The sequence below is a fragment of the Dryobates pubescens genome, chromosome 25 (assembly GCF_014839835.1).
Source record: "Dryobates pubescens isolate bDryPub1 chromosome 25, bDryPub1.pri, whole genome shotgun sequence".
Lineage (NCBI taxonomy): Eukaryota > Metazoa > Chordata > Aves > Piciformes > Picidae > Dryobates > Dryobates pubescens.
In genome coordinates this window covers 7,133,432-7,156,522 of record NC_071636.1, presented here as the reverse complement: position 1 = coordinate 7,156,522, position 23,091 = coordinate 7,133,432, and the positions used below count along the sequence as shown (strand labels likewise).

Here is a 23,091-nt window from a genome sequence, read left to right as displayed (position 1 = left end):
TCAGCAAATCTAACTTTAAAAAGTCACCTCTTGGTAGTAACTGGTGCTTGGATGCTAACACCTGGAAGATAACCATAAGGAATCACGATCATTTAGCACTCTCTAGCCCACTTTTTCCAAATTAGTATAAAAATACCTGCACATATTGCAAAATTACTATCAACTATTATGCACACTAAGCACTAAGGACCCAGCACCCTTTCAAAAGGCGAAATTAACATTAAAAGTTAGTTTAAGAATAGCAGATTGGTAAACCCAAAGTTGCAAAAATGAGCTAAACGTCCAGTTTTTTCTCTCACGTATGTCCTGTCAACAGCATTTTCTCCCGTAACAGGTACATGGTTTACACTTGGGTGGCTATACCTTAAGCCTTTTCCTACTGCACTTGACACTGAGGGGCCACTGGCAGCAGGGTTGCCACTGCACTGAGCTGGTTTTGAAGGGGCTGGGTGGCGTGAGGCACCACGACGGCGGCGGCGGCGAAGGGAAACAAGCGGGGCAGCCTCACAGGAGGCCACGTCCAGCCACAGGCTCAATGTGTGGCCTCGCCTCAAGTCTCCCTGCACCAAAAGAGGCTGAGGGTGGCGGGAAATAGCGACCAAGGCCCGACCACCACCGGCCATAAACGCAAACCCCCTCCCAACTCTGCCCCCCCGTAGCAGCTCGCTTGCGTCCCGTGATGCCCTGGAGCGAGGCGAGCCCTTCCCGTGGTGCCCCGCGCTCCGCACTAACGCGCCGCTGATAGGGGCGGCCCAGGAGCCGCTGCCATGGCGGCGGCGCTGCGGATCGGGACCCTCCTGCTTATCCACCTCCTGCTGCCGCTCTGGGCAGCAGAGCCGAGCGTGGAGCCAGCGTCCAGCGAGGGTGGTCCCTCACCCAGTGAGGCGAGCCCCTCAGCCAGCGAGGCTGGTCCCACGTCCAGCGAGGCGAGCCCTGCGGCGCCATCAGAGACCCGCACTGTTTCCCCGCCTCGGCCCCGCAGCGGCCCGGCCCCCGTGACGGACGGTGGGTGCCCTAGGGGCGGGGTCTGCGGCGGCGGCTTTTCCCGGCTAAGGGAAGTCGAGCTCACGGCCTCTCTCGATCTTCTGTTGTCGCGGAACCCTTGTTCCCGTCTTCGGTTCCCATTGCGGGCCGGGGCTGAAACAAACCTGCGCGGCAACTGCCCTGCTTTCCCCCCCGGGATTTATCACGGCTGTGCTGCAGAACAGCTCCGAGCACCCCACTCCAGCCAAAGTAATCCCTACACAGCCTTCTGCTACTGGACACGGTGACCCCGCATCCTGTGAGCCGGTGCTGAGAGAGGGCAGGTTCTCTTGCCCACCCAGCACTCCGCTCTGAGCCCGCGGGGCACGTCGCGGCCTCGAAAAGGGGACCCAGATTTACCCTGAATGTGCTGGGGGAGTTTACTTAGACACCGAGCTGTTTGCATGCATGGCTTGCTCCAAGACCACTGGTTCAGCCCCAGCTCTGTGGACACATAGCGGTGCTATGGCAATAGAGCTCATGAATTTTTGTTAGTGTGCTATCAGAAGGTGTTCCCCACTGTCTCCTTACTGCTAGGCACGCTTTTACCGAGCTCTTGATTTCCTAGTGTTTTTGCCATCAATTCAGGTTCCCTAGATTACTTGCAAATTAAATATGCCTCAGTGCATACGTCCTTAGGGAAAAGAGACTTACATCCATGATCTCTGAGGCATAACCTTGCAATCTAATCATGTTTAAACTTCTCTTGTTTACAAGGTGAGCTAAGGATTCCAGTGCTAACAGAACAGTCAGAGATTCCAGGAAGTGCCTGAATACTGTTCAAATGGTCAGAAAGCATCCAGGAGGCTCGAGAGAAACTGAAAATAGTGGAGTTGAAATAGAAGCAGTAGTTAGGAAAATTATTCTTCCTTTGCCTTGTCTGTGGAGTGCTGGCCTTCATTTTCTACATTTTGTGCTGTTCTGTAGGTTTATTACAGAGCAGCAACACTCCTAAACAGTTAAGCAGATCAGCATCACAAAATGGTAGGGTTTAGAATTGACCTTTAAGGTTGACTTAAAGCAGGTTGAGCAGGACAGCAGCCAGAAGGGTTTTGAATGACTCCAGAGATGGAGACTCCACCACCTCTCTTGGCAGCCCATTCCAGTGCTCCACCGCTCAAAAGAAGTTCCTCACGTTTAGGTGAAACTTCCTGTGTTCAAGTTTGTGCCCACTAATATCTATTTGATTTATAAGCCTGAAAACCTAAGTATGTTTTAAGAAGTTGTCAAATATATATATAAAATTATATTATATATATATATAAAATTATCAAGACACTTCACTGGTAGAAATTATTTTCTGTACTATTATAATATTTCACAGTATCTAAGAAAAAAGTCCACTATTCACGTTGGCATGTCAGAAAAAAAGAGATCACTGGACCCTGGGACATAACTTGATACTTGTAAACATCACTGATTGATCACAATGTTTCTTTTGGGTTTGGTTTTGTTTTTCCCCCCCCAATAAGCTGAAACAAGTAGCTAAACATACTGTGTTTCCCTCTGTTCTTTTCCCCTCTGCAGAGCTGAGTTTATTTTTCCTACCTTCAAAATTCCTATTAACTCCAGTTGTTCTTTATGATTTCACAGGGAACACGCCATCAGATTTTCATGTGTCCTTGTTTTTGTTACTGTGTTCCAAACAAATTTGCTAAGCAGCAGCAAAGATGGCTTTTAAAAACAACTTACAAAATGTACCTGAATTTGGATGCAGACTTTTGGCCATTGTCGAAGTAAGGCGAGGTGAAAAAATTAAAGTGTTGGGGAACATTCTGTAATGTGTCAAGTTCCAATTCTAATTCTAATTTAAATCTCTCCTCCAGTTGCCAAACTGTGTGTTTGTGATCTGCTGGTGGCACAGTGTGACACAAATTGCTGCTGTGACCCTGATTGCAGCGCTGCTGAATTCAGTCTCTTTACTACATGTTCAGTCCCCGTTGTCACGTAAGTGGATAAATAGCTTATATGAAACACAAAATCCTGGTTTATTTGCTCCATGCATTTATAAGGGTTCTATCCTCCCCTCTTATCAATTCCTAACTCTGCTGCCATTCTAACTCCTTGCCTACCTTTTCACCAGTCCTTCTTGCACTAAGCCTGGGAACTTTTGGTCCTAACCAGGCTGAACAGCAAATTGTTCTCACACTAGTTTATCTTTCACTTATTCCCTCTACTGTACTCATGATCCTTGCTTTTCTCCACTTTTACGATGATGCTGGCTGTGGTGATTCCATCTGTTGGGGGAAGAATAATTCCTCTTTAGACCTGCATCAGTATTACAGAGTTTCTGGAAGTTAAGAAAGCTGATACCATGGGACCATCTGACCACCTCCACAAGTCATCAGCAATTTATCAGTAACCTTTTTCCTGATGGTTTATGATATCAGCTAGAAAATTGATCTGGTCAGGCCACATGAAGTAGTGTGAGCATCATTCTGATCCTAGTTTTACAGGCCAGCATCTCAGCCTGCTGCCTCACTGCCAGTCTGTCCCTTTACTGACAGTCAAATGTAACTTTGTGTCAGCAAAGTAACACCAATAGTTTTCTTTGCTATTTACAGTTTACCTGAAAGCACCTCAACCTGATTTCATCTTCTCAGAAAGGACCTAAGAAAGCTCACTTCAAAATCATAATGTAAAAGATCTTTTGTTGACTTCTCAGAACACGAAGTACAGCTCTTCAACCCACCTACTGCATAAATTATGCCAATCTGAACACTGGGGTTTATTCTTGGTGCTTTGAAATTTGAATTAGCAGTCATCCCAGACTGTGGTTTCTTATTGTTCTTGCACACAATAACTACTGCAACCCCTTTATAGACATTTAGATGTGCCAGAAAGGTCTAATCAACGCCTTTCTGAGTGACAGTTTAATTGCCTCAGGTGACTATTCTGTCTTTGTCAACTAGAAATGCATAAAGTTGTGTTTCTTTTCCTAAATTCTTCTGTGTGAAATACTCATCCATGCAAATTTCAATAACTGCAGGTATTGTGGATCCCATTATTTACATCTAGATTGGTATACATTTGCATAATTCTGTTATCTGCTGAAAGGGTTTGATCATGAGAGGCTTTCGAGTCTCTGGAACAGCAGAAAAAGAATGCTTAAGATGTGGTCCTATTAACAGATGGTTCACCTCATGGAAAGGTTTCACTTCATGCTTTTAATTTCTGAAAGTGATTTCAGCACTTCAGTACCTGTCCTTGACTGCTCTAACCCTGCTTAAGTACCAGTTTCACAGGGATCATCATCTTGTATTTCCAGCATGTAGGACACACCAGTACTCTTTGGGTATGAACTCACACATTTGCTGTGCAGCCTGCTGCCGTTCTGGGCTGTTGTTGATGAGCCCATGGTACATCTACAAATACTTTTCTTAGACTGGATGAGTTATTTCACCTTGTTTCTCACTCTGGCAACTATTTTACATCAATCTCAAGCAGGACTTTCCCCCACCTCTTCTGAAGTGAATATTAATCTAATATTCCCCAAACTGTCCAATTTTTTGGCCTAAATGCCAGGAAAAAAAAGGTACCTACATGCACCTGACCCTAAAGGTTATACTTCCCACTCACAAAAGTGCTTCTGAGCCTGTATATCCTGGGGTGAACCCTGAATTTGTGGTATATCATGCCACCTGGATCCATTCCAATTTGTCATTTTAGCTCTAATATTATTACTGGCAGGCTCTTCCCTTCCCCCTGCTTTGTCTGTTCATGTTGCTGCTCACACAGTTTCCTCTGCTAGATGAAACATGTTGGAGAATTCTTTTATTTATTACTAAGCACACAGTATAAAACAATACAAATGTCCTGGGGAAACACATTTGCTATACAAATTGTGTTGAAAAGAGTAATCTCCTCAGTTCTTTTCTCCTTGCTGCCTCAATACATGAGAAGAGCTTTAAAATATGGTCAGTAGAAACTTCTGGTGGATGATTTAGTTTATTATTATTGTTTGCAGAGGTGACAGCCGTCTCTGTAGTCAGAAAGCTGCTGTGTATTCACTTGATGTTGAAGCAAATCCCCCAGAAATGAGATTTAAATTAATTGACCAAGTTAATCCCAGTGTTTTCTGCATTCATGCTGCAAACTGTAAGTAGAGTTGTTGCCAGTATATACTATTGTGCTATTATTTTAATACGCTTTTTACCTACCAGAAAGGCTAAAATGAAAAGTAACTAAACCTGTCAGAGTTATTCTGTGTATACTCACAGTTCTCATGTTGTAATCTTTGTGCTTGTGAAACTGTGGAGTTAAAACATCTCCATACTCTGTTAGTCTTCTTTACAACAAACAACAACAAAATTGGGAGTTGTTTTTAAAGAACTTATCATTCTCAGTAAGTCATATTTACAGTTGTTTTCCATCCTGATCATGACTCCTTCCTGATTGTGACCATGTAATAATCACCAGTGGCACAAAACCTTTATGGCCAGCTTTGAGTGACTTGCAGAGAAGCAAGAAGTGATCAGCACCATGTTGTTTTAATTAAATGATGACTGTGTGCAGTAGTCATCTGAATACTTAGCATGGAAACTGGAGACACTAATTGGCATGTCTTTATTTTGGGACATCTGACAATGTTAGAAACTGATTTTGAAAGAGAAGGATTTGCTTCTCTCCTTAAGTTTCAAGTTTGTGCTTTGATGAATCTGGGCAAAGTGATGAATTATGATTCCACCTAGGTTTTCTCTCAAATCAAAGAGAAGGCTTTCCTTAAAGAAAAAACATATTCATATTTTTCTATAGCTGAGTCTTTAACAATTCCAGAGTGAAAAACTCTTCTAAATACTGTTTCTGTATCTCTTATCTTAAAAGCTATCTCAGTCTTTAAAATGTTTTGACAGACAAGCAAGCACTCTCCTTCAGCTCCCCTGAAATGCCTACGTCTGAAAACTTTGATCAGTTGCTTAAACAGTTTGGAAGTGCTGCTTTCAGTGCTGAGCCTGACAGCTGGGATGTGAACACAGATGCACAAAATCCTTCTGATGCAAATGAAACTTACAGATATGAGGTAGGTAATCATCTGATTGAATTAGCATTCACTTGTTCCATAGAAGAACAATTGATTATTGGTTGTACCTGCTTGGAAAAAAAAGCAGTTCTTTTGGGCAAGATAAAACTTTATTTTGCTCTTCAAATATAGAAATGTAAAAATAAGAAGTGTGGTGTGTTGTCATGGCTTATCATCTCCAGTTAGCTGGGGCAAAACTCTAGCAGCTTCTCTATCTGTCTCTCTGTGACCTCTCCCCAGCAGATGAGGAGAATTGGGAAAAGGGGAGAAGACTCACAAATTGAAATGAATTTAATGAAATTGCTAAACTGATGCCAGTAGAGAGTATATAAAGTTATACCCAGCCCAGCAAAGGCAGAGCAGTCACACTAAATGGGAAGGCAGTCCTTAAGAGCAGGACAAGGAAGAAGAGCAGGGCCAGGAGGACCCCAAGCATGATGTTCTATAGCAGGAGGCTTCCCTCTGCTTTGCAAACTTCCCCCTTTATGCTGAATGTGAGGTTTATGGTCTGGGGTATACCTGTAGCCAACTCAGGTCAGCTGCCCTGGCTGACTCCAAACTGCTTATGGCCTGCAGCCTATAGCTGGCTTAGGATTCTGTCCCACCAAAACCAGGACACTTGCTTAAAAAGAAAATCAGATTTTTAAGATATTTGATAAATAAGTAGCTGGTTTTGCTATTGTTAGCTGTTGGCAGTGGCTTAAGAACCCATGCTCAAAGTAGTAAATACTATTGGCAGCTGGAGTGGCCATAAGTACTTAATGCAGATTTATTGTTAATAGAAACTCCAAAACTTTCCATGGAGTGAAACACACCTGTATACTGAATATGTTGTTTTATTTGGCAGTATGGTGTTCCTGTACAGACAGTGGATGCATTTCTAAGACTGCCTAGCCCTGTTGTCTCCTCTTGGTGCTCTGATGCAAATCCTGCAGGTCAGAAAATCTATTGGAGTTCCAATACAGTTTGTTTGCTTTGGAGTATTTTGCTCTAACTTGATCTGAGCTTAATCAGTCACCAAATTGGCACAAATGTAAACTCAGATAAAGGTTCATGAACCAATATTTTTTTCACTTAGTTTCTGTTTTTCTGGGGATCCTTTAGACATAGATTCTATTGCATCTGTATTAACCCTTCAAAGATAGATATGTAACTCTTGAAGAGAGTCTTGTTAATGGGTTGTTTATCCAACAATAGAACATTCTGGTTGGCATAATTGATTTAATGAAATAATACAAGGGTGACACCATGAGGGAAGAGGCTGTTACACAAAGGAAGACCTCACTGGGTGACCTTTGTCAGATGTCCCTCTGGTAAAACGAGGTTCCTTTCACAGCCTGAATGCAACTCAAGCCAGACTTGCAGACTTCAGCCCTACATTTTAACCTTTCACACAGTTTCCTGAAAATCTGCAGAGGAGGGGAAGGAGAGAGGAAAAAAAAAAAGGCACAACCTAACCCACACACCTGCATTTTCCAGACCCTGCTGGGTAGCATAAAAATCATGATGATGAGCACAGGAAAAACTAAAGTCTCTTGCGAGATCTCAAAGATGAAGTCATAAATCTTCTAGCTTTTATTAAGCCTCTATTGCTAAGAAGTAATATTTTGTCTCATAACATTTTAAGAGAATCTGAGGAAATACCATTCTTTATAGCTCTCATAAAACCTTATCTGCAATAGAAATTACCTGTACTTTAACTTTTGGATTATATTTGAAGTTTTTATATTGTTCTTTTTCTTTCTCTTTTGCATAATTCCTCTTCAATGTCATTAATACTTTGGGACTTTTTTTTTCCCCCCCCCCAGGGTTTTTAGTCAACCAGGTTACAAAATGCACTAGATCAGTAAGTGTGGAAAACTGTGGTGACATTCAAGCAGTTAGTATGCTGTTCTACATCAACTCCAGCATTTTAGCAGTAAGTGTGATCTGGAACAATCATAGAGATGACTGTTAATATTACTTATCTTCTTGTGTCTCCAGAATTAAGGGAATTCTATTAACTAAAGGTTTTAGTGTTTTAATTGGATTTTAAAATAAATAAATAAGAATCTTCAATGGACTTTTATTCAGAAAGCCTTTGAAAGTGTTTCTCCCTCAAGCTTTGGCAACAGACTCATTTAAAGCACTTACTGTTCTCTGCTTAGCCAACAGAAATAATGGTCTTGAAGAGACAAACTAGAGTCACTGAGCTAGTGCTTACTGCAGTGGCAGCAGTTCTGTGCTTTTGTGCACGTTCAGGCTGCTTCAAAAAGCCTGTCACCAAGATACATAATGGTAAGAAGTCTGGGGGTTTGAGAGCTGGTAAACTTCTGCGCTTAAAGAAGAACCTCTAAGGTTTAATCCTCTGCATATACACCTTACCCACAACAAGCCTCAGTTTTTAACAGTGAGGTATTGCACACACATGCTGAGCTTGCCTTATATCCCTCAAAGACCATGACCTTTTACCCCATTGAGAGCAAATTTGTTTGTATTCAGCCTCCTACCAAATTCGGTCTGTGGTTATTTTTCAAAGCTAAGCTTGCTTTTTCATTCCTTTTTTAACTGAACCATGTGTCTTATGCATAAGTAGATCCCCTTTACAGATACTCAGGAAGACAAAAATCATGTATGCAAAACTGAAACACATACCTTACCTGATAGCTCCTGTCAGAAGCTGAAGGTCATCAAAAACCAGCAGGCTCTCCACCATTAAAATATTTTTATTTGATTGTTTAAATTGGTTAGTACTCCAGAGGGAGTGACTGCTTTAGAGCCCCTTCCAGTCTCCTCAGGACTTCCAAAGCTCTCAACAGTGAAGAAAAGCCCAGGAAGTACTTCACACTTTCACAGGTGGGATCATTCTCCTGAAGCTTGAGGACCTGATTAACATCAGCAGAGGGTCACTCACAGATCTTAGCTTTTGATGATCCTGCTGTGGAAGAGGTGGAGAGAACTCTGCCTCAGAAGGGCTTTTTGTGCTTCCACATACACCCAAAATTATAGTTCTTTAAAAAGAAAAAGGACACCTCAGGACAGACTCCAAAGAGCTGAATGGTTTTGAATTACAAGGTGAATTCCTTCTTCACTAGAACAGTACAGAACACATTACCCATGAGCTGCTTTGCCAGTTACAACAGCCATCTGACCTGGGAGAGGTCAGAGTCCTGTCCAAAGTACATTGGACATTCAGGATCAGATGGCACAACTGGAGAAGGCTCAATAGGTGCTAATGATGGTCTGTAGGAAGGTTCTCTTCCCAGAGGGAGATAAAGATAGGATGTGACCATAGGAAAATGAGTTGGTATTTGGGACAGGGTGGTCATAGGGCAGAGCAAGGAGCCTTTCCAGTGCCAGCAGGTGGAGCTGCCGGCAAAAGAAATGGCAAAACACATCCTCAACCCAGGGAGACTTGCTGGGAGCCCTGGTGAGAGGGGTGGTACAGCAGTTCCTTCAGAAAACCCCATGGCTGAGAGCCCATGCTCACTGCCAGGTTGAGCAACTTGAGCTATTTCTACCTTTCCATGAGAATTTGGTGGAACTTTCCCAGTGAGGCAATTGGACATTTCCACATGCTGCATAACCAGAGGTTACTTGCTTCTCATTTTTGTTTAGAGACTGTGAAACTATGGACTCATTACCATAAAAAAAAACCCAAACGAAAAAACCAGGACAACAAAACCTCTTAATTTCTTTGTGTAGGAGCAGCCTGGCAGCCTTCCTAAACTGACCAAAAAAAAATCCCAAAGCCCAGTGGTCTTGCACAGATCTGCAAGAGGAACGCTGTTCTCTGACGCCCTCAAAAGGTCCAACGATATAGTGCACAGCAACAGTGGAAGCACAAACTTAAGATGCATTTTTTGGGCCACATGTCAATAACCTTTTTCAGTGTTTCATGGGTCTGAGCTGCTGCAAATAGTCCAAGGGCCACACTAAATGAATCTACTACTTATTAACTGCACTGTATGTTTCTCGAGGGCCAGATGAAAAACTGGTGGAAGTCACTAAGAAATTTTCCAGGGGAAGAAGAGGACTGGGCTGTAAGATTTTACTTACTAGCCACAAAGAGCAGCAGTTGTTTTCCACACCCCTTGGATACAGCAGTGTTTATCTAATCACTTCCCCAGTATTAAAATTATTGTAATGATACAGAGCTAAATAGGCAAAGCAGTGAAACTTTAAAGTGCTTTACTTAACTACATGTAATAGGCCTTACCTTTGCTGCTGTTTGAATTTGTTCTTTTATTCTTCTCTAGGTGCCCAAATCAAGTCAGATGGTAAGTGCCTTCCTACCTTGGTTGGAACAGCTGGGGGGCAAAATTCTTACTCACTTAACAGTCAGTGGGAGTTTTTCAGCAGGTGCATCAGAACAGGGAATTTGTCTTTAATCTTTACATTTAAAAATTGTATCATTTGCTGTGAGTAATGATACTTAGCAGCTATGCTACCTGCAGACATTGAAGCCTCACATAAAACTCTCTCTTTTAAAGAAACCTTCCCCAGTTACCTAAAAATAGAATCTTTTGTGCATGCAATACATGTAACATAGCAGTTGTTCATAGGATTATTGACTGCTGGCCCTGTGCAGCAGAACCTGGACCAGTTACAAGTATAGTGATACAGAAGCAGCCAAAATTAATTACACACAGCACTCAGAAATGACATGAATTTGTTTTCCAGGTTAATATCACTGTCCAGTCCATAACTGTCCAGTCCCCAAATGGAACACAGACTTTACTTAATGGTAATGATGTCCTCAGGCTCCCTGAGATTGTGGAGGAACTGTGCATAAATATAGTTCTTGGGGTAGGTATGACAGTGCTTTTCCTCCTCACACTTGATGCAAAGCAGCTATGCATCAATTCACTTCTGATTCAAAAATGGCAAAGATGTGAGAAAGGCCAGTTTCCATATATTGTGACATCTCCAAAGCAAATATGACAGGAGAAGCACTGACTTTGGGATAAAAGAGAGTGGCTTGCAACAAAATAACAACTACATGCTAACACAGAGATAGGATCAAATTCCTTTTTTACGACATACCAGACAGTAACATGAGGTTAGCATCTACATTATGCTTGGGAGAAGATGACTTCAGGCACAGTGGTGGCAGAGTGCAAATCATCTTTTTGTCTTAAATAGATGAACATTGGGCTTATGCTTAGAAGAGGTTTACCATGAAGTCATAGAGTGCTTTAGGTTGGAAGAGACCTTTAAACCTCACCTAGTCCAACCCTGATGCAGTCAGCGGGGACATCTGCAACTAGAACAGGTTGCTCAGAGCCCCAGAAAACCTGACCTGGGATGATTCCAGGGATGGGACATCTACCACCCCTCTGGGCAACCTGGGCCAGGGTCTCACCACCCTCAGTGTAAAATAATTATTCTCTCAAGTCTAAATCTCCCTCTTTTAGTTTAAAACCATCACCCCTTAGTGCTGCCACAACAGGCCCTGCTCAAAAGTCTGTCTCTAGCTTTCTTATTGGTGTCTTTAAGTACTGAAAGGCCAGCAGGTGGTCTCCCTGGAGACTTCTCCAGGCTGAACAAACCCAAATCTCTCAGCCTGTCCTCACAGCAGAGGGCTTCCAGCCCTTCCATCATTGCTGTGGCTTCCTCTGGCCCCACTCCAAGAAGTCCATGTCTTTATTGTACTAAGCCTAGCTCCAGCCTCTAGAGGATACATTTTCTCTCTACCATATAGTTGAGTGTTTCTTAAGCAAGGAAGACAGAAAACAATACTGGGGAGTTTTAAGTTCCTTTCCCCCTCCCAGTTTCATACCCTTACATATGTGTTCTAATTAGTATCTAAAATGTTTCATTTTCAGGTGAGTTATCACATTACATACACAGACGCAGGAGAAATAATAGAAGCAGCTGCTGCTTTTGTCCTGGGGGCAATTAACAAAGAAGCACTTTCCATACAGCAGAGCTTTGCAATCAGCTTTGCTCAGGTAACTGCTGGAGATGTTATGGGTGGCTTGTTGAAAGACATTTAATTACAAAACTTATTAAACTTGAATCAGAACAATTGTTAGCAGCAAGGTAAAATGTAACTCGCCCTGGATACTCAAATGAGGCAGCATTTCAGAACTGGGCAATAAAGGCCTCCACAGTCTGTTTTTCACATTTAGAAGAGTCAGCTTGTGACTGTTACTGCATCCAGAGAAAGCAAAGCCTGTTCCAGTGTTAGAGAGCAGTTATGATCCTACAGAGCAGCCTTACTACTATCATAGAATCATAGGATGGTTTGGATTGGATGGGACCTCAAAGATCATCAAGTTCCAACCCCTCTTCCATGGGCAGGGCCTCCCCCCCCCCCCCCCCCCCCCCCCCCCTTAGATCAGATTGCTCAAAGCCTCTTCCAGCCTGGTCTTAAACACTTCTCAGGAAGAGGCATCTACAACTTCTCTGTTGTTCAAGGCAGTTAATGGTCCTAAAATAAGCAGAATGTTTCTGTGTTTTCCAGCCATTTCAGTACAGGATCAGAACTAATGCTGTCCTTTTGCACTGCAGGCAAATACAGAGCCAGTTCCTCTCAGTGGTAATCCTGGTTATGTCATTGGACTGCCTGTAAGAGCAGGCTACCGACCACAAGGATATCCTTTCCCTGTTGATGCTGTGTTTGCAGCACTTGTCTATCCTCACAAACACTTGAATAGAACAGATCTATTTTATAAAGTATCTTTTTTTTTTGGGGGGGGGGGGGGGGGGGGGGGGGGGGGGGGCGGGGTGGTGCTATTTTAAAGGTAGTAAATGACTCAGTCCTGACTGCAGTCTCCTGGGACTCTTTAATGAGATACATTTAGACCTTCATTGTACTCTCCAGTGCATCTTCACAGTGTAAGAGGAGTCCCAGGCTATTATTCTCAGATATATTTTAAGGATATAATGAAGGATTCTTCAGTCATGAACTACATCAAGTACTGAATTTCCCTTTAACTGTATGCTACATCTGGCATCATTCAGAATACGAACAAGCTGAGCCAGCTCACCCTTCTGCAAAGCACATCCAGCCAGGACTGCCTGGCAGCACAGGGAGCCAGAACTCCAGTATTATTTGGTTACAACATGGTATCAGGCTGTACCTTACGGTAAGAGGACATTTCTGTGCCTTTTTTTGGTGTAGTACTTTTCACCCTTTTACAACCCTTCCACTAGGGTCTGCCCAGGTCCTGGGACATTTATGCTGCTGCAGGAGTACTGGGAATGCAGTATTTAATTATAAAAAAAAAGTCATTTAATTAAGAACAGCCTTTCTCTTGAAAAGATTGTGTGCATTAGCAACCGTAGCCAGAAGGCTTGAATAGTGCATGAGAGCAAGGAGAAATGATTACTGTGCCAAAGTGATGGATTTGGGGTTAATTTTTAATTTTTTTGTTTTTCCCTGGAAGAATTACAGCAGCTATGAAATGCCAGCCCTTGGCTCAGACCCTCCTAGATTTACTTAAGGGGCAAAGCTTTCCTGAGTACGTGGCCTCATTTGGAAATTCTCAAGCCCAAGATGTGCTCGACTGGGTGCCGATAACTCGCCTCCGCCTCTCAGAACAGGCGAGTCACACCACTACCAACCCCCCTTTACTCTCACTCTCCCCTATCCTAAGATCTGTACCTTCCCTGCAGCACCAGCTTAGGCATCTCAGCCCTATGAGGCAGGGGGGAAAAGGAGAAATAAATTGGAGTAAAATCCTCCTGGAATATTAAAAAGCAAGAGGTTTCAGTCTTGCTGCAAGGACAGGGTTTACTTCTAATGAAGCTGGTATCCTGGCACCTCAGCTATGGATTGAAACAACATATTAGGTACAAAAGGAGTTCTAGTCTTGCTCTTCAGATGGGATGAAGCACAAGTAGCAACACTGAAAGAGTGAATAGAATCAGTGTTTGTCCTTGGTGGTCTCACACCAGGTCAGACTAAGGTAGCAAGAATCCTTTAACAAGAAGCAATGACCCAAACACTACAGTTATGCTTAAAACCTTCCTTTTTCTGGCCCTTTTTCCCCCAGCTCAGCATAATCCCTGCTGCTGGTGGTGGGCAGTGCTGCTTGGCACATGCTGAATGACAGCACCCCCTCAATCACAGTTTGTACATAAGTTTCCTGCATGCTTCTGCAACTAAACAGTGAATGATTTCTTTAACCAGAAACTTGACAGTTCAAGAAGAAATTACTAAAAGTATTTAACATTGTAGGCTTTCAAATTCTGCCCTAGCAGAGGTAAGGATTTTCTCCTGTCTCAGTGGTATTACTGACATAAGCTGCTCAAGAGAGCCAGCTCAGCATTCTGAGAGCCAAAGTCCTGCCTTGCTCAGGTGGAACAGTCCTACCCAAAGTGCAGTTACAGAGTGGGTTTGTCACCCATGGAGAAACCACAGGGACACCCCTAAGCCAGGACTGCAGGTACCTGTGTTGCCTGCACAGGCAGCAGGCCAGGGAACAGGCACGGTGTTGCTCTAGTAACCTGGAGCAAGCTTTCTTGGGGTCACTGTGCCAGTTTAATGTGGTCACTCATGTACAAGTCAGACAATGAGGGGATTTATAACCTTTTTCAGAGCTCATGCCAAATACCAGTATCACTTGAAATAGAAGTGAAGTGGACTAAATATGGATCCCTTGTCAATCCACAAGCCAGGATAGTCAATGTTACAGCAAAAATCACTACCACCACACTGAAACAGGTATGTAATTAAATTACAGGATTTAAGATTAAAAAAACCCCAACAAACTTGTACCTTGTTTTGCTTAGGTATCAGCTGTGCCACAGTGACCCACTTAATCTCTTTATCTAAAGGTAACACTTCATATTAGAACATATTGCACCCAGCAGCTCCTGTTCCAACTCAAACACAACTGTGGGCTGCTTGCCAAAAGCACACTCAGTAAAAAAAATAAATCTGTAAGACTTCCATGGAAAGAAACATGGAACTGTGTATGAAAAAATACTTACTGCAAATAACAGCTGAAAATACAACCCAGTCCCCACAAAGCAGTTAGACAACAAGGCGGCTGAAGCTAATGCCCATCTGTATTTTCATTGCAGCTTCCCTCAGGAAGGGAAAGAACTATTCCTGTAATGAGTTCTGTTGTTTTCACTGATGTTTCTTCACCTGCAGTGCCAGGCTATAAAGCTTGGCCCACCATTAATGTGAAGTTACCCTTTGACTTTTTCTTTCCGTTTGTCTAAGGTAAGTATGGATTAGAAAACCCAAACAAGCCACACTGCTGCTTTTTTTCCTGAAGCCAATCACTGTGAGGGACCATCACTTTCTTCTAAGTTGTAGACACACTGGGTTAAAATTGGTCAAGAGGGTAAGGGCGAGCCCTTGTGAGGGTTCTCAGAAGCTTTGAGGGGGTAGAAAACCCCCACATTAAATGAGAATTTCCAAATGATACATCTGCCAAAAACTGCAGTGTGAACAAGGTAGTGGCTCTGGGTGATCAGTCAGCACACCTACAGCCACCATCAGATGCTCTGAAGCAGCTCCAGTCCGAGCTGCCTGCCTGGCAGTGCGGGGAGAGGAGAGGACAGGAAGAGCACAGGGATGTGGTGCAGCTCTGTGGATAGTGAGGCTTCATTCTTCTCTGAACAGCAGAGCTACATTGTTAATTAAAGCAATCCTGCTATTACATAAGGCCTCTGCTTTATCTGTTTTCATAGATGAATAAGCCCCACATTTCTAGTTATTTTTCCCAAACCATTAATTAATTACCTTTCTTTAGTGATCCGAGCAGTTAAGTGATGCTTTCAGAAAAGCTCAACGACCCTTCCAGCTGCTTCTGGCTGAAATCAATTGGAGATACCTGCCACAGTCAAGCACCTTTCCAGAGTCCCACTCATTGAACCCTACACAGTATAAAACAGCCTCTCCACAGAGACCCTCTAGTACCTGAAAAAGCTCAGGTTATGTCCAAACACGGGCCTGGTCCTTTAGAATATGTTCTTTAATGGCTATTCTGAAGCCAAACTGTTCCCAGCAGTCCACTCACCTACATCTGTCCTTACATATTCCAGTTCTTTTAATGTCCTGATTTCTGAGCTGTGGAAACAAAAAACTTCATAGCCCAGTGGGCTGCAAATGAACACTTACATTGGGAGAAGAGATGAGAGAATTCAGTATCAGAGCTCAGATCTGCTACAGAGAACAAAGCATTTTCTGACGTAAGGTGGCACAGGTTTGCCTCTTGTTTTGGTGCTGATTTGTCAGCTAAAGGAGGGCTGTGTTGGTATTTTTGAAACAGACATTATATAATAAAGTGACACCAGCAACAACAGAAAGGAGGAAACTCCCAACAGCTTGAGAAGAATGGTTGGCAAAGAAGAGAGGTACTAGTGATGAGTGGTCAGCACTGAGAAAAGGAATGACCTGCTCAGCCTGGATTCTCACTGTTTGTACTTCAAGGGTCTACAAGACACTGCAAGCAAAGGACATTATCACAGGAGGGGAGAAAAAGAAATTTAAACTGAGTGGCCCTTGTATGGTTGTTTAGCTTGTAAAGAAGGGTCTTTATTATTTTGCAGCTCTGACTGTACATCTGTACAATAAAGGTCATATGAGATCACTGTTTACAGGGAGCATGCCTGATTAATTTTCCAGCAAAACTATTTTGCAATCCTAAGATGTTAATCAAAACATGGTCAAATAGTACATGTTTATAGACAACACTATACAACAGAAAACAAAGAGACAGCAAAACCGTTCAGGTCAGGGGGGTAGATTACAAGGCTGCACTCTCCAGGGCAGAATTCCCCACCTCAGGAAACTGACCACCTATTTTTGCTCGCTGCTGAGTCCGTGCTGCTTTAGTATCTTGTTAAGCCTCTCAATTTCTTGCTCCTGTTGGAGACAAAAGGCAAATCATTCATGTGGCTCTTTCATTTCAGCAGTGAGGATATCTGTGAGAACCTGGGAAACTATTTTAAGGTATCTGACTGCAGTAAAACAGGACAACCTGGCTGCAGTAAGTAGGACAGAGGTAGCTGTCACCCCACTTTGCAACAAGCAGCTGCAGGAAGCAGACAGCCCAGGCCAGACTGTGCTTCCTCAACCCAGTTTAGCCTACAGCTTTCTAGTGAAGAAACCAGGCTGAGAGTGGCAACCTTGCAAAAGGATCCCAGGACAGCTTGTCCTGGGGAGCAGCCAGCAGGTAAACCTTGGTTAAGTTTAAAGTGGTTTCTTACCTTCTCCATGCAGCTGTTTTCCAGTTGTTCCACCTTCATTGCAAGCTTCAGGTTTGCTTGCTTTACCTTGGACACTTGCTGTTCAGAGCGGGTCTTCACCGACAAAATGATTCCTGCAAAACAATGCACAGTGGATTCATTTTACAATGTAAACCAGCCACGAGAAGGAGGTCAACAGGGTCTGTACTCAAGATGTTAAACATGTTCCGCTCCAGCTCTGGTTCTGTCAGCTTCAAACCACCCTTCCCAAGTGCTTTTCTTAATGAGGAGGGTTTTAAATTGGCCACCCCAAGGATTCAGCTACCGATAGTCTGCTGGGAAGAGGCAGTCTGGTCTCTGAGCCAACTTAATCAGTCAGACTGTCATTCAAATCCTGAATTTGAATTTGCTCCCTCAGCAGAGCCTGGTGGGGATATAACTGGCAGCTTTGTTGTCACAAGCTGATTTCATACAGCTGGGGAGCCCTGCTCTAACAGCAGTACACACACATAACAGCCTGGGGCACAGGGCATGTCCAGCCCCAGGGTCAATCACTCCCGCCAGTGGAGCAGGAGATGGCACATCATCAGGTCCTTAAGGCTTTGGCTTCAGACTGTGTTGCTGCAGTAAAGACATTCAGTTTCTCATTAAGCAGAGGTGTTGCTTCGCTACTGCAATGTTGTTAGGTTATTACACATGAACTCAGCCCCCACAGTAAAGACATTTTTTTCCCCACCCTTTTCTTAGAGAGAAAAAAAAAATAATAAACCAAAATGATGGCTTGGTAAGAGCACCAAGAACATCACGTTCTTCCTACCCAACAGAGCTCTGCCCCGGCTGCTGACAGAACAACGTGCAGGAAGGCAGGCACCAGCATGTGCCTGTTTCCAGCACTGCAGGCTTGGGGTTTGGGGGTTCATTTTTCCGAAGACAAAGCAGCAATGCTGCTGATTTGCATCGATAACATCAACCAGTCCCCACCTGCCTGTAACCTGGTCCCTTGCCACCACCAGTGACTGAAGGCAGTGAACCATGCCCAGGCTCAGACACAAAACACCCAGAGATTGGGGCAGGTTTTCTTCATCTCCTCTGTTGCTCAAAGTGAGTGTGCATGGCCAAAATCTTGGGGGAAACCAGAAGCCCCCAAGGGTAAAGGGATTAGGTTGTCAATGCACTACTGGTTTTCTGCTGCAAAATGGTTTGTCACGAGCCACTGAGGTTCCTGTGGCTCTCACAAATCTGGTTTCTGACTTTCACTCTGAACTGAAACAAGCTGTGAGCTGCTCTCACATCTCCCCTTTGCCCAGCCACTGCAGATCAGACACAGTCTTCCCATCAAAATGGCAGCAGGGGATGGACATGGCCCCAGCCATCCTTCCTTTTTATTACAACTAGCAAGACTTAGAGCTGCATCAAGTCCAGAGCACCTACCAACAGCACACTCCCAGGCAAAGGATAGCACTTGGGCTGAGGATTCATGCAGGAATTCAGGATAATCACATTGCCACATTTTCTGAATCCCCAAACCCTTTCCCAGAAAATAAATAAAGTGTTTCCAGCTACAGTTATTTCAGAAGTGTTTGGATTTACCAACAATTTACAACAGCAGAGCCATTAAGGTCCAATCTGGGGGCATTTTACATTCCTCTTTTAATGGTAAACTCTTTGAATCCAAGCAATAAAGATTCCAAGTGGGACTGGGATGTTCCCTGCAGCATCCCTGGCGGCAATGACAGAGTTGCAGCAGAACCCAGAGCAGTAAACCCCTCTCTGCTACAGCAGGAGATTCATGAGGGCAGGGTTTTAACTTGCTCCCCTGGTTAAAGTGTTGCCTGAAGATGTGAGCCCTCCCCTTCCAGGTGGGAGGGATGCAAGAACAGACTATGGATTACTTTTCAGGGAATGTGCCCAGTGCTGCCCTGCTAAAGATGAGCATCTCTGCTAGCCCAGGCCAGCTGCTGCGCCCCTATCACCCACATCACACCCACACAAGCAGCACATGGCCACTGCTCCAAACAGAATTCCAGCTGAATTAAGGCCACAGTGCAGCAGTGAAAACCACACAGGCGAAACTCTTGAGTCTGCTGAGAGCACAAAATCCCAGGGCCTTTCAAGTTGGTTTGAGAAGGGAACAAAGATGTAAGGCCAGATCATTCAGATAAGGTTGGAAAGTCCAGCCCCTGCTCACGCCCGACCACGCGCCCCCACCGTTGATGATCCTGGCCACCCGCCACAGCCGCAGCAGGATCAGTAGCCCAACAGCTTCAAACTCCTGCTCCAGGAAGAGGAGGACAATGTCGAGGATGAACGACACGATGACGACAATCCCATCCAGCACCTCGAACTTGTGGTGGAAGAACTCCCGGCGATAGACGAAGACTTTAAGCCCCACCTCAACCAGGAAGATTGTTAAAATGGAGAGGGAGAGGTAGTGGAAAACCTGGGGAGGGTGAAAAAAAACAGTGCAAGGGTAAGGCCAGGAACCCCTCCTGTGCGCACGAGAGCAGGGCAGGCTGGAAAACTTGTTTCAGTATCACTAAGGTTGGAAGAGACCTCAAAGATCATCAAGTCCAACCTGTCACCACAGACCTCATGACTAGAGTAGGGAGGATACTAGTGCCCACTGCAGGCTTGAACTCAAGACCTTCCCCATTAAAGGTCTTATGTGCTACCAACTGAGCCACACCACATCTAACTTCCACAACTCCAGAGCATGTCTGATTTGGCTCTAGGAGAAGGGCTGGGGACTTTTCTTCTGCTCTAAGAGACAATCAGAGCAGGCACAGCTGGTTACCCAGCAGCTTTGGTAAGCCAGACCAGGAGGTACAAAGGCAACCAGAAGAGTGCAAGAGTGATTCAGCCCTGCCGCAGCCCAAAGAAACATGAAGCTGCTGCACAGACCAGCAAGAGCTAAGCCAGGTGGACCATGCAGGGCTGTCACACAAGTCCTTGCCAGACCTTCATCCATGTGCCTGTGACTGCTGGTTCAGTAAGGCTAAAGATCAGGGTCCTGCTCACCTGGTTGTCCTATCTAGCGGGCTTTGAACACCTAAGAGTGAAATCATGGACACTTTCACTTGGACACTTCCCTACATTTTACCTTTGGGGTGATATGGTATTTGTCTGGATGGATGATTTTCAAGTCCATAAGCAATTCCCCAAGGACCAACAAGGCATCAAGGATGACCAAGCAGACTACCACAACCTGTCAGAGAAGAACCAACATGAAACCCTCTTCCAATGCAGCCTTCAATTAAACATGCCCCAACATTCACATATGGTGTCCAGCTGGACCCTGCCCTGTGTCCCTGACTCAGCTGGTCACATTTGAGAGAGCTTCCTGCTGCTTCCACCCAAAACTCCCAGTGCTGCAGCCCTAGGTCCAGGGGGTATTCCTGCACAATGCCACCAACACAAAACCACCTAAGCCATTCCCCACCACTTAGCATGGGGGGTCTTAGGGAGCTTAATTTAGGGGAACGCAGGTGCCCATGCTGGCACCATGACAAGAGTGCACCAAAGCTCATCACCACTCAGGAAACATCTGTGCCCGCTGCACAGTGGCTTGTTACTGACAGGACAGCTCAGCTTGTAGATATCAGCTGCTCCTGTGGGCACCATGAGTGTTCACAAGCTTGGTGCTGCTCCCAGTCCGTCTTGAACTCCATCCCACATCAGCTCTACTGTCGTAAGTGGCTTTGGCGATCTCTCACCCTCATTCCCCTTTGGCCTGGGTTTGTTTGTTCTACCTTACCTGAAACCTGTGGGAGCTGAAGAGCTTTTTCATCACATCCTGGAAAGAGACACGGCTCCTGGTGGGCTCCAGCTTGATCTCTGAATCTTGCTGCTTTGCCCCGTTCTCCCCAGCCTCCTCCTCCTCCTCCCACTTCTGATAGTCGTTGCTCCATTGCACAGGATCATCACCCACCACTGTGAAGTGCTTCAGGTACCTGGACATGGCTCCGGATCAAGCTGGCATCAGCCTGCCAGTGTCTGAGAGACAAGAGCAGAGTGTCACCACCTCTCCATTCAGATCTGACCAAGGATGCTGAAGCTCCCTCGCTTCACCACAGCAAGCGTGACAGGAGTGTGACACTTGGCTCAGAGGCAGACAGATGGTGTGGACAGGCCCTGCTGACAGGAAATTGCTTAACAGTGGTGCCACTTGCTTTGCACCACCTTCCACTGTGTGCCACGCAGCCCCCCGCACCTTCCCACTGCTGTGTGCACCCTGTCCTGCTGCTCTGCAGTAAGGAATTTCCTCATGAGGTATTTCCAAACATCTCAGAACAAAGCATCGATTATAGAAAAAACACCCAAACAAAATCCCTTATCTCACATCTCATGATGCCAGAGGCAGCTGCTGATTTCCAATTGGAGGGAGCTCTTGTGTTTCTGTTGGAAACTGGCTGATGGAGATTCCCAGTCAGAGGCTGGCAGCAGGTGATTTCCTCCCCTTCATTTTTTCTCTTACCCCCTACATGCTGGGACAAGCCGCTGTTAGTGTCAGGTCCATGACAGACTCTCTGCTGAGCTCCCAGAGCTGCTGTTGGCCCCTGAGGTGGCCACTGTTGTAGCCCAGCTGCCCCCAGGCTAATGAGGACACCTCACCCCCAGCCACACCACCAAACTGAAGATCAGCCATAATTCCTTCCAGTAACATCGAGGGCCTCTATTATTTCAGCCTTTTGCAGGTCAAATCAACAGGTGATGCCCACCCTTCTGCCTGGCCAGTGACGCTCACCCTTGGGCATCCCAGCTTCAGCCCATCCCTGAGGGCACCCAGTAAGGGGCACGACCACCCCAATCCCAAGACTGATCCCAGTGGTAGCTTGGCACTGAGAACGGCCACAGGAGAGGCACCGTCTGCACCCGAGAGCTCTGTCCCAGCTCCCTCAGTTCACTCTTCCTCTTTGGACAGTCCAGCAAGGCTGCAGGGCCCACAAACCTTGCCGAAAATCGCTCCTGCTGCCGCCACACAACCACATCCCCACAGCTGCATATCCGGCCCCAGCCAAAGCCGTCCGGGGGGCTGAGACCAAGCTCTTGTCCTGCTGGAGTCGCCGTGGGTCTGCCCGTGCCCAGGGGCTGCTCACCATTCCGTCGGCTCCCCTAAAATGGAAGTCTTTGGGGTCCCCAGGGGATCTGCTCCCATCAGTGGAGGCTGTTGCGGGACATATGAGCTCTGGGCCACCTCGTCACCCGCTGTCGGGGATGGAAATGGCCTCACGGATGCTGTCACGAAACACCTTCGTTCCCAGACACCGGAGCCCCGCGGGGAGCTGCCCCGGGGTGTCGAGCCCCCCGCTCCTGGCGGAACCATCTCTGGGCTGACTCGGGCAGCGGGGCCTGGAGTCATCACCGCTGGATGGACCAGCTAGGACCCAGGCCGCGCTTGGAGCTCCTCAACCTGCCCCCATCCACAAGGCCGGCGGGGAAGCTCACGTCTGCTCCCCTCTCCTGGAGAGACCCCGGCGGGGCCCCGGAGAGGAAGAACGTGGCTGTCCCAGGGTAGACCCCGCGGCAACCGTCCCTCGTCCCGGGCCTGGTACTCGCTGAGCCAAGTCCCGAGAGCACCCTTCTCCCTCCCCCGGCCCCGTTCCCCCTCGCCCCCAGTTACCGTGCACGTCCCCGCTGCGCCCGCCGCCGCCGCCCTGCGCTGCCCCGGCCCCGCGGAGCCTGCCCGGGCCCCGCCTCCGCTTCCACAGCCGGGCCCGGCCCCGCCACCCCCGGCCAGGCCCCGCCGGTTCCCTTCCCACCACCTCCGAGAAGGCTCCAAAAGGATCCGGACCCCACGGCCCGGGGTCTCCCTCCCCTCGGGGTCCCCACTTTGCCATTTTCCTTTTTAGCAGCTCTTTCCGCCCAGACTCGCTCGGCACGTCCCGGCCGCTCCTGCCGGAACAGCACACGCCGGA

General features: G+C 46.0%; 2 protein-coding genes across 3 annotated transcripts; one reads left to right on the top strand and one right to left on the bottom strand.

Annotated features, from left to right (window-relative positions):
• The first annotated feature begins 767 nt into the window (after window positions 1–767).
• TCTN1 (tectonic family member 1) lies at window positions 768–15,237 on the top strand. Its single transcript, XM_009909606.2, has 14 exons — window positions 768–1,005; window positions 2,850–2,970; window positions 4,991–5,121; window positions 5,877–6,043; window positions 6,891–6,978; window positions 7,852–7,961; window positions 10,282–10,302; window positions 10,706–10,831; window positions 11,851–11,976; window positions 12,539–12,621; window positions 12,976–13,116; window positions 13,417–13,573; window positions 14,571–14,696; window positions 15,059–15,237. The coding sequence occupies exons 1-14, from the start codon at window positions 768–770 to the stop codon at window positions 15,200–15,202; spliced, it is 1,779 nt and encodes a 592-aa protein (XP_009907908.2). The 3' UTR covers window positions 15,203–15,237.
• A 220-nt stretch (window positions 15,238–15,457) lies between these two features.
• HVCN1 (hydrogen voltage gated channel 1) lies at window positions 15,458–22,827 on the bottom strand. 2 transcript variants are annotated; one of them, XM_054173194.1, is made up of 6 exons: window positions 22,797–22,827; window positions 20,931–21,169; window positions 20,277–20,381; window positions 19,385–19,616; window positions 17,198–17,310; window positions 15,458–16,853 (listed from the first exon to the last, which is right to left on the bottom strand). In XM_054173194.1, exons 2-6 carry the CDS (start codon window positions 21,132–21,134, stop codon window positions 16,788–16,790), a joined length of 720 nt encoding a protein of 239 aa, XP_054029169.1. In that variant the 5' UTR covers window positions 21,135–21,169; window positions 22,797–22,827; the 3' UTR covers window positions 15,458–16,787. The 2 variants fall into 2 exon arrangements, with proteins under 2 accessions (XP_054029169.1, XP_009907910.2); XM_009909608.2 differs by lacking the exon at window positions 22,797–22,827 and having other exon boundaries at window positions 20,931–21,307.
• Window positions 22,828–23,091: the final 264 nt, after the last annotated feature.